Source organism: Pseudonaja textilis, chromosome 4 (genome assembly GCF_049901715.1).
Source record: "Pseudonaja textilis isolate UNSWEBS1 chromosome 4, rPseTex1.2, whole genome shotgun sequence".
Taxonomy (NCBI): domain Eukaryota; kingdom Metazoa; phylum Chordata; class Lepidosauria; order Squamata; family Elapidae; genus Pseudonaja; species Pseudonaja textilis.
Window position 1 is genome coordinate 68,036,481 of NC_141993.1, and position 10,822 is coordinate 68,047,302.

Below are 10,822 nucleotides of genomic sequence, written 5' to 3' on the forward strand. Positions count from 1 at the left end.
AAGTTGCCAAGACCTCTGCCCTATGGAAATAATATCAAGAGTCTGGCTAAAGACTAAAGACCATCATTACAAATAACTGGAGGCATCATTTAATCTGACAACATCAAGTACACTGAAGTTGAGAAAAAGGTTAGAATACATCAGGAGAGTGAAGTCCAAACCCTGTGGAGGAAATACCACCAGGGCTATTAACAGTTGGGCAATTCCAGTCATTAGACATGCAGTTGGAATAATGAAATGGACTCAAGCATAATTAAAAGCCCAGATAGAAATATTATAAAAATAATATATAAAAAAGCAAAGTTTTACATTTTACATTTACATTACAAAAATCAAAGAAAAATCAAAGGTGTAAGTACAGACTAGGCGAGACCTGGCTCAAAAACAGTAACTGTGAGAGAGACTTTGGAGTCCTAGTGGATGATGACTTGAATATGAGCAGCAGTGTGCAGCAGCAGCCAAAAAAGCTAATGCAATCCTGGGTTGTATAAACAGAGGCATAGATCACGTGAAGTATTAGTAGCACTTTATAAAATTCTAGTAAGGCCGCACCTGGAATAGTGCAACCAATTTTGGTCATCATACTACAAAAAAGTTTGAGACTTTGGAAAAAGTTCAGAGAAGAGCAACTAAGATGATCAAAGACCTGAGGACTGAAAAAATGAACAGCTGCAGAATTTGGATTTGACTAGTATAAAGAAAGAAGAATTAGGGATGACATGATAGCAGGATTCCAGTATTTGAGGGGCTGCCACAAAGAAGAGGGAGTCAAATGATTCTCCAAAGCACCAGAGGGCAAGACATGGTTGGAAACTAATCAAAGAGAGAAGCAAACTAGAATTAAGGAGAAACTTCCTAACAGTGAGGACAATTGACCAGTGGAACAGCTTGCCTTCAGAAATTGTGGATGCTCCATCACTGGAGGTTTTTAAGAAGAGACTGGACAGTCACTTATCTGAAATGGTATAGATTCTATTGCTTGAGTAAGAGCATGGACTAGAAGACCACCAAGGTCCCTTTCAGCCCTATCGTATCCTATCCTATCCTATCCTATCCTATCCTATCCTATCCTATCCTATCCTACAATGAATCATGCCCTTAATGCCTATCCAAACAGTGATGTTGACAGACCTATTTAACAAGGAAAATAGGTGGGTGTGAAATGCTGCAAATACACTACACAGTTGAAAAATAAAAAAGAATATTGGACCTAGCTAGCTTCTGCAAGATGATCATACAGACTGATTACAAGCAGTGGCATGATAAAGTAGCAACAATGGTACCATGAAATATGCAAGAAATATCATTTGCCTGAAATCAAGAATTGATGGGACCATAAAATAGACAAAGTAATAGAAAATGTGCTTTGGGACTTTAGAATTTAAACAAACAAGCATCTGCCACATAATATCCTTGACTTAAAATTTTTTCAATAAGAAAGCCAAAAAAGTCTAGATAGTGGACTTGGCAGTACCTGGAGAATAAAAGAAAAAGTAATGGAGAAAATAACAAAATAGAAGGATCTGCAAATAGAAATAGAACTACTGTGACAAAAAAAGCAAACATAGTGCCAATAGTAATAATAAGTAATAATAAGCACCTTGGGTGCAATCCCAAAACAACTGGAACATCACTTGACCACTATCCATATTGACAAAATCACTATTATTTATTTGGAACAGCTTACATCCTATGGCGATACCTTTAACACCATCAAACAACATCTATCAATCCTAAGTCCTTGGAAATGATTTGATTAGTAGATGAAAATGCTGAATCAAGTCTAAACATCTGGCTGACTGTGTGACCAGATACAACAACAACAATAATAATAATTTCTCACTCTTATTTCCAAAGTTTGCTACGAAAGTTTTTCAGAACTTCAGATATGGAATATTCTCATTCCAAGAAGTATGGCTGGCACCAATTTTTGCTGTCTTTAGGTGACAATTGTTTACCCAAATATTTAAAAAATATATTTAATTTTTAAATATTGCAAACTTTCCTATTGTAATTGGACTTTCACATGCTGATTACTATGTATGTATTTTGTGCAATTTGCTTCACTTTATTTCATTTCATTTCTGTAAACTGGCTTGTGAGAAAAGTCCTTTTGGAAATCTTTTAAATAAATATTGTAAAATAAATTAACATGGATACTAATGTGTATGCCTGTCTTGCTTTTAATATTTTCAGTATGACCAGGCTAAAAATATTATGAAGTGAACTGATTTTTCCAATTCCTCAAATGATAACTGAACTTTTAGTCTGGCTTATATCCATATTTACTCAGTGTTCAAAAGACTTATTCCCAGGTCATTGCGCATAATTGGCTTTTTTTGTTTCTCAGGATTCCTAACTGAGCAACAGTTCATTTGAGCAACAGTTTATTAGCATATGCTGAGCGTGAAACCAGCATTTATTAAACATATTTTGAATGTGTGCTTGATTTTTAATAGTATATATAATTCCTCCTAAAAAGAAATTATAAACACAGAAGCGTCTGCAGAATAAAGGGTCTCTACAGCCTAAATGGCAATGAAGATTTAAATTATTCTATTATTGCCTGAAGGTAAAATAAATTAGGTTCACTTTCTCCATATAGTTACCTTCGTCATGTTTAATTTGCAATATGCCAATCCAAACAGTGTGCATAAGATATCAATAGTGGCTCTACAAAGCTCATTTGCCATTTCATGGAACCATAAAATGGGAAGAGAACTTTAGGTCATCTGGTCCAATCAGGAGTCAGAACAGGAATCCAAAATAAAGCACCTCGACCAATGGTTGTCTAGCTTTCACTCAAACACATCATATGAAGCAGTAGAGCAGGGCAACATTGGAACCAACTACTCCACTTTTCTAGTCTCACTATTCTTACTCCATCTCACTGCTCTTACTGTTAGAGAAAGCTTTGTTCACATACAATCAAAATCTGGCTTCCTGTAACTTAGATCCATTATTCCATGTCCTGAACTCTAATAAAAAGGCAACAGATCTTGATATTCTATGTGACATCATCTGGCTCATATTTAATTTCAAATCCATTACGAATCTGTTTTTCACAAATACTATTATTAAGCTTTAGATTTTTGTTTCCTAATTAAATAACATTTCATGTTAAATGTTACTCTGTTATTTTCTGACATTTCACTTCTTTCTTCTAAGGTATTGAAGCTAGTCCACTCAGTTTTGTATAATGTTAATTTGATAAGCATTCCCTCCACTTCTCCATCCATTACTAATAAAATACTGAAGAATGGAAACTAGGGCCTGAATTTTGGGATGGTCCACTTGATATCACTCTAATTTGATTGATGGGCTCTTTTAGTACAATTTTCAAGCCAGCTATCTTCTTAATGTCATGCCATTCAGCCCTCACAGCAATAGCACTGAGACTTATATACCACTTTACAGTGTTTTACAGGCCTCTCTGAGAAATTTTATAGAGTCAGTATATTTCCAACAATCTGGGTCCTCATTTTACCCACCTCGGAAGGATGAAAGGCTGAGTCAACCTTGAACCTGGTGGGATTTGAACCACCAAGTTGCAGGCAGCCGATAGTCAGCAGAAGTGGCCTGCAGTACAGCACTCCAACCACTGCATCACCGAGACTCAGCAGATTATAGGGTAATCTGCTGACTAGAATGACATGATATACATTGTCAAATTTCTTCCTCTAAGTATTTTTCGCTTGGTGACAAAACAACTGTTAATGCCTGACAGGTCTTATTACATCCATGATGAGTTGAGTAATCTAATAGGAAAAAGTTCAGTAGTTCAGCAGTAGCACATATGCTTATATTCCCAGTTCAATTTGGAGATACCTAAATTAAATAGATCTGGAAAAAATCTGCAGCTAAAACCATTGAGAACTATCCTTAGTCAATGTAAGACAGTTTTGTTCTAACAATGTTCTCCAGTTGATTTGGATCACAGCTGCCATCTTTCCTAATCTTAGTTCATGTTAAATTAATCTGATGAAAACCATACCTTTCAGTATCTAAGACAAGTCACCTAATTCAGCCAATGGCTTGACTCAATATAAAATAGCTTCTTATGCTGAGCAGAACTACTGTGTTTCTCCAACAATATGCCCCTCCCCCCAAATAGGAAGACCCAGCATGTTTTCTAGGCATAAAATGAAATTAAGCCCCTCCCTCCAAATTTAGGCCTAGTTTAAAACATGCAAAATTGGGGGCGGGGAGGCAGGGGGAACTTGCCATTAGGAGTGTCCCGCGGGCAGCTGTGCCTCACCATCAGCCGCTCCTAGCACCATGGTGGAGCACGGAGGGCTCCCTTACCCCTCCCCTCCCCAGGTCAGCAGGCGGACGGCGTTGGCATGGATGTCTGGCAGCGTTTCAACCACTTCTCAGGCCTCTGTAGCTTCCATGGTTCCCACCGGTGCTGGCACCTCTCTCACCAGCGCTATCTCCAACAACAGCATCTGAGTCGCTCCCGCTTTCCCCCCGGCCCTGTAACAACAGGAAAAAAAGGATTTTGAGGTACCAAGAAGCACCGCGAGCTGCGTTTGGTTTAATCCTGAGCGGCTGGGTAGGTGTGAGAAGAGCCGAGCGAGCGTGTCTGCTGCTGCTACCCTTGGTGCTCCAACCTCGGGCTCTGCAAGTTTGCAAAAGTCCTGGTGTGCAGCCCGTTCCTGCATTCCAAGTGCCCAGACCGAGCTGCAGCTGTCCCTCTCGCCAGCGCTGTCTCCAATAACAGCGGCAGCAGCAGCGGGAACCGTGGAAGTTACGGAGGCGGCTCCCCCACCCGAGAAGCAGCTAAAACACTTCCATGGTTCCCACCGTTGCTGCTGCTGTTATTGGAGATGGCGCTGGGGAGAGAGGGACAGCTGCAGCTCAGCCTGGGCACTTGGAATGCAGGAACGGGCTGCGCACCGGGACTTTTGCAAACTTGCAGAGCCCAAGGCTGGAGCACCAAGGGTAGCAGCAGCAGACACGCTCGCTCGGCTCTTCTCACACCTACCCAGCCGCTCGGGATTAAACCAAAATACAGCACGTGGCGCTCCCAGGTACCTCAAAATCTTTTTTCCCCCTGCTGATATAGGGACGGGGGAGTGGGAAGTGGGAGTGACTAAGATGCTGTTGTTGGAGACGGCGCTGGTGCAGGGGGGGGGAGGAAGAAATTAATTCACCCCCGAAAAGACATCCTAGCTGTTTTTTCGGGGCTCAGAAAAAAAAAAAAAAAAGGCCTCGCCTTATTTTGTGAGGAACACGGTAGGTTTAAGTATCACACCATGGGTTCATCTAATCCAATACTCCTGGGTATGATTGACAGAAAATGTCCAACTTAAATTCTAACTTAAATCTTCTTGCCTAACATCTTCAGGAAACAATATGTTTCACCCTTGAATTAGAGAACCCAAACATGGAACCCGAAATGCTTTTCCACCTAAATGAAAGAAAAACAACTATTGTATCTAATGTCTCTCCTTCTCCTTTAATTCATACCTAGGGATCAATAGGACAACACTACTTCAACCTCAGCTTTCTTTTCTCCCTTGGAGCCTTTCCTCTGGATAACTTAAGTAGCATTTCCAATCTTGCTTGTATCAGCTTTTTAAAGATCTGTCTCAATGACACTTTAGAAGGTTTAGAGTGCATATTGATCAGGTTAAACCTAACTTGGGAGCAAAAGACACTTGAAACTGATACCAGGATATCAAGTTAAAAGTGGCTTCTTGAGATTAGTAGTGATAAAAAGGGTAAAAAAAAAAAAAGCTCTCCCCCTTGCCAGCTGACACTTAGATGCAATACAGTAGCTGCTTCCCCCAGTAAAAGTATGAAAGCAGAAAGAGGTAAGGAGACATTTAAAAAAAAAGAAGCAATAAATAGCACAGAACGAATCCTATGGGATTAGTGCTATATTGTGGAATCCATGCTCACCATGTTGACTAGCTATTATCTTTTTATTTAATAATGAACTTTGATGGTTGGGTGTCTATCATTTGAGAAGTAAAATGGGTTCCCCCGCCTGAAGAAACAGCCAGTACATATCTGCAGGTAGACATATAGCAATCAGTAAATAACAAGATACCTATTTTAAAAACCTAAACTGGTAATATCTGATAAAGATTTGAAAAAAAAAAGTTTCCTAAGATGTAGGGAATATTAAATAGTAAACTAAAAGGAAGAAAGATCCAGAGAGGACTCCTTCAGGCCACAAACAACTTAAAGCAACCTCCCCCAACTAAGAAATAATCAGATATAAATCACTATGCACATTTTTTTCTAGCTAACATGGCCACTGGATATACTCACATGTATGTATATCACCAGGTGGATAGAGATTGCTTAAAAGAAGATCCTGTAATGATATATTACATTATGCTACTAAATACTACAGCATAGAAATTAGCATCATCCCAAGAGGGTCTATAAAAGTGTCTAGTTAAATTACTGCAGGACGTCCATTAACTATGATGCATTTCACGGAACTGTTGTTATAGAAGCTTTTAATACAAAGTGGTGAGAACCTGCACTTTAGAATAGCTCAATTTATTCCTGTTTTACCAGTCATATGACTATGTAGCTGTTGAACACTGATGCTCCCCAGATATTTAAGAATATTTCCTCTCCACCCTCCACTAACTGGAGCATTTATTTCATGTTATTATTTAAAGTGCTTTAGAGGCTTTTCAGTGCTACAACTTCATCAAACAATGTATCAAGAAGAGTTCTGTTGGACAATAGCCCCATCAACATAAAGGAAGTTTTGAAAAATAATGTTAAATTTGCAGCCCAACTATGAATTTAACTGGAGAAAGTTTTAAACAGAAATATTTTTGCCCCTCCTTTAACATTTCAACTGAAAGGGATAGACCATTGGGCCTTTTCAGTTATGGCTGCAACACTGTTTCTTGTCCATGCCAATCTAACAAATCTTAGCCATAAGCATTTATAAAGTATACTCTTCACCAGAGGTGTCAAAACTCAATTTCACTGAGGGCCGCATCAAGGTTGTGTTTGACCTTGGGGTGTGTGTGACCAGCATGACATCACTTGTGTCGGGGGGGATGACACATGTGATGGCCTGAGTGCTCTGCCATCGAAAATGGGCTCCTGAGCTCCATTTTTGGCTGTGACAGCCTCCTGCAACCCTCTGCCAGCGAAAATGGAGCTCAGGAAGGCTGTTCCATTTTCACTAGCAGAGGCACTGTGGACCGGTCCTTTGCTATTTCCAGCACAGCCCTGTGGACCAAATCTAAGCTGGATTTGGCCCTCGGAAGGCTTGAATTAGACACCTCTGCACTACACAGTTCTGCAAGCATAGGCAAGATTATATAAAAAAACATTATAGCTTATAAATGGCCCTGCCTGTAATCATTTGGGATCACGTTTATTTACAATAGCACTTCTGAACTAGAATCAAATACAGTTGGTACGAAATCTGAATTGTTTCCCAACTTTTTGTAAGTTGCCAGCATCAGAAAAGTTGCACTTTGAAGTTCCACAGGCGCTACCTCTTAAAATACTTTGCTATTGTCTGGTTTGTAATTAATGAAGATATTATCCAAGCCATGCTCAATTGTTTCACACAGAGCCACAACTGCTGTTCAAGCTGAAGCTTGCAAAAATATTTTCTAGCCACAGCAATTCTTTGTAGTGAACCTACAAAGCATTCAGTCTGATCTTTCCATGGCAATGCAACTTGTCCAAGACTGATTTCATACCTTATCCAAATCAGCCGGACTTCCTCTTTCCTGGACTAGCAACGATCATTTTTTCCCCCCATCTTCCTTATTAGTACTAATCCACAGGGTCTCTCATTTAGGCTGAGATGCTTTATCTGATTTCACAAGAAAACTCACATTTCCTATTTATATCTCAGAATGATTTACTATAGCTTTGTAAGAACTGTGGGGAACATTGGAGCGGGGAATGATGAGAAAAACAGCCAATACCACCTTTAAGAACCAAACATTTAAAAAAGACTACGGTGTACTAAACCTGTAAGGTTCTGGTTCCACCCACTTCCCTCCCGGCGTAATCCAACTACGGAGACAAGTTTGCTGTAAAGATCTATGAAACAAAGTTAGTGATTATACAGCATCCCTATTCTTTAAGTCCTCAAGACTACTTACTGTATTTACATACATTTAATTTAATCTTTTTACAACAATTCTTTAGGGTAGCATTCTGTAACTTGGTATCCTTCAAAGGTAAATAGGTCTGCAACTTCAGGAATCCTTCACAACCAGGGCCAAAGGCAGCCCCAGTATAACTGAAGACGGCCTGCTTGAGGACTTGCTGATCTAAGAGAGTACTTTAAATAGCCTATAAAACAAGGATCAAGAGCTGAGACAGGAATATTTTTATTGGGTTACATCCGTGGTCCAGGTGAGATTTATATCCGGTGCCTGCCTTCCTATATCTCCATTTCAGTCTCTTTCCCTAGAAAATGCAGTAGCAACCATTTCTCACTGGGCAGATGGCTTGTGAGCAGAAATCTTGAGCAGATCATTTCGTTTCGAGAAAAATGCTGATGCCCAGTCCAATAGGAAGAGTAAAGAGAACGTAATTAATTGTTAAGCAAAAGAGCTACTGGGATGGTTCTCTGAATGAATGCCAGGGAAAGAATATGTATAGAGATCTAGATCTAAATATGCTACACCTCACTTTCACGAACGTGTCAGAGAGCCAGAGCTCCCTGTCCCTTCCCCGAGAACGGGAAACCCAAGACTTTTCTAATAAGAGCTACAATTTCAAGGCGACCCGGGGGATTTTTTTTTAAAGATAAAGCCACTATTAGAGAAACCGTTGCGATTCCCTGCCGCAACCTCAAGGGCAGGTGCTCAGACCAACAGCGTCGCTCCCCGTCGCTCCATGCCGCTCCTCTCCCCGCCCACCTTCCTTCCTTCTCGGTGGCATTGCCCGATTTCTCCCAACCAGCCTTACCTTGCAAGGGAAGAGGACTGCCGAGGCCACTTTCTCCATCGCTAAGTTCCTGATGCTGGGGGTCAAGGATCCCCTGCATGTGGGGCAGCAGCTCAGCTTCTGCCGGCATTGGTTGCAAACCAAGTGCCCGGCTTGGCACTGCAGGATCGGGGGCAGCACATAGTCGAAGCAAACCGGGCACTCGAAGAGCGAGGTCAGCTCGTGGTGCTGAGGCGACACCGGCCCCCCGCTGCTTTCCCCGGCTCCAGGGCTCGAGATCACAGCGGCCGCGGCAGGCACCGCGGAAGAGCCGGCTCCGGCAGCGGAGATGGTGGCGGCCGCGGCGGTGGGGTTGGCGGCGGGAGCAGCAGCCGGCGATGGCGTGTGGTGCTGCTGCTGCTGCTGCTGCTTGCCGCAAGGTTTGTTAGCGCTGGGTCCGGCGGAGGACGGGCGGCTCATTTCGGTCGGAACAAACCATCGAACTGCGGACACCGAGCGGATCGCTCACCCAAACCCCGCAGGGGCCCGCCAGCGGGACTCAAAACAACAGCCCCCGTCTTCCTGGAGCCGCTGCTCCTCCGAGAACCGGCTCACGGGGCCTCGCCTTGGCGCCGCAGGAAACCGCGAACCTTCCAAAGTGTACCGACGTTTCCAAAAGAGAAGCCTCAACGGGGGCCAGCTCGGCGCTCCGAGCCAAGTCCTTCGCCCCCAAACAGCCCTTTCCGCTCCTCCCCCGGACAAATCGAGCGTGGTTCCTTCTTGGCTCCCCCCACCCACCCCTCCCCGGAACATTAATCTGACGCAAGAAAGAGACAGGGGGGTGGTGTGTACTCACAGGCTGCTCCCAAGTCGAGGTTGGCTCCTACTGAGCATGCCCTAGCCTGTGCTTAATGGCAGGCGGGGACGGCTCTTGCTACCCTGTTTCGCTCGGGGTTTTTTTTTTTTTGGTGGTTTTTGTTTCCCCTTCCCTCCCGCGGTTTTTCCCCGCGATCCAAACGGCGGCCGAGGAAGTGTGAGGGGGAAAAAAAGGGGGCAAAGGACGGCGGGAGAGGAATCAATGGGCACGCGCGCACAGGAGAGCTGTTTTCCTCTATTGTTTTAAGCTAGCATAGCAAAGCCGGGATTGAGGTTCCCTGACCGCCATCTGCTGGGTGTTTACCTCACTGTTTTTTCACAGCACCCCGACTTTCAAAATAATCCCCTCCTTGTGTTACTCAGCCCCCAGAGGCCAAGCGAATTAAGTCTTTCTACATGTCTGTTGAAAAAGGACAGAAATACCTTTCCAGGAAAGTCCGCGATGTCTCTGGCTACTGGACTAGAAGATTTATGCCTGTGACGTAACATCCATAAGCACCTGATGCAAGCTTTCTTGCCATGCTGATGTAACAGGAAAATCTTAATTTGCTTCCCCAGAATCAAGAGTGAGGGTTAGATAAATTCAGATCAGTCTGGTTGGATTGCTCTTGCGCACATACCAACACCTGTTTTCCATTAGAAGTATACAGTATGTGAAACCACATGCCATCCCCAAACAGTCTTTTCTGGATTCCAGATCTGTTTTGATCAGACTGCCCAAGAAAATCAACATGGTTTCCTGTTAGCTTGAGGGAGGAAGCGCAAATAATAAAATGGGTTGTTTTTAATAAAATAAAATATAATTAATTACAATAGTAAAATCTAATATAAACTAAGCTCGGAGGAAAAAAAGAATAGGAAAAAAGAACCAATATCTTATATCATTCCAAATTTTTCTAGACCCTTGATCCATTTATAACTTTCTTTGCTCAAAAAGCTAAACAGCTTTCTCCTGTTTATTTCAAATATTTTAATATTTCAAATATTCTCAAGCTTAAAAGTAAATTTTATTTTAAAACTAAATAGGCCTGGTGAATATTTTTTGAACTCTAATAGCTTTAAGATGGTT

At 42.1% G+C, this 10,822-nt stretch overlaps 1 protein-coding gene across 1 annotated transcript in view; it reads right to left on the bottom strand.

Annotated features, from left to right (window-relative positions):
• The window catches only part of SIAH2 (siah E3 ubiquitin protein ligase 2), a 39,939-nt gene extending 30,013 nt beyond the window's left edge, over positions 1 to 9,926 (bottom strand). Inside the window, exon 1 of the mRNA XM_026701614.2 lies at positions 8,920 to 9,926. Within this exon, the coding sequence (XP_026557399.2) occupies positions 8,920 to 9,357 (438 nt within the window). The 5' untranslated portion in view covers positions 9,358 to 9,926. The remainder of the gene's footprint in view (positions 1 to 8,919) is intronic.
• Between the last annotated feature and the right edge of the window lie 896 nt (positions 9,927 to 10,822).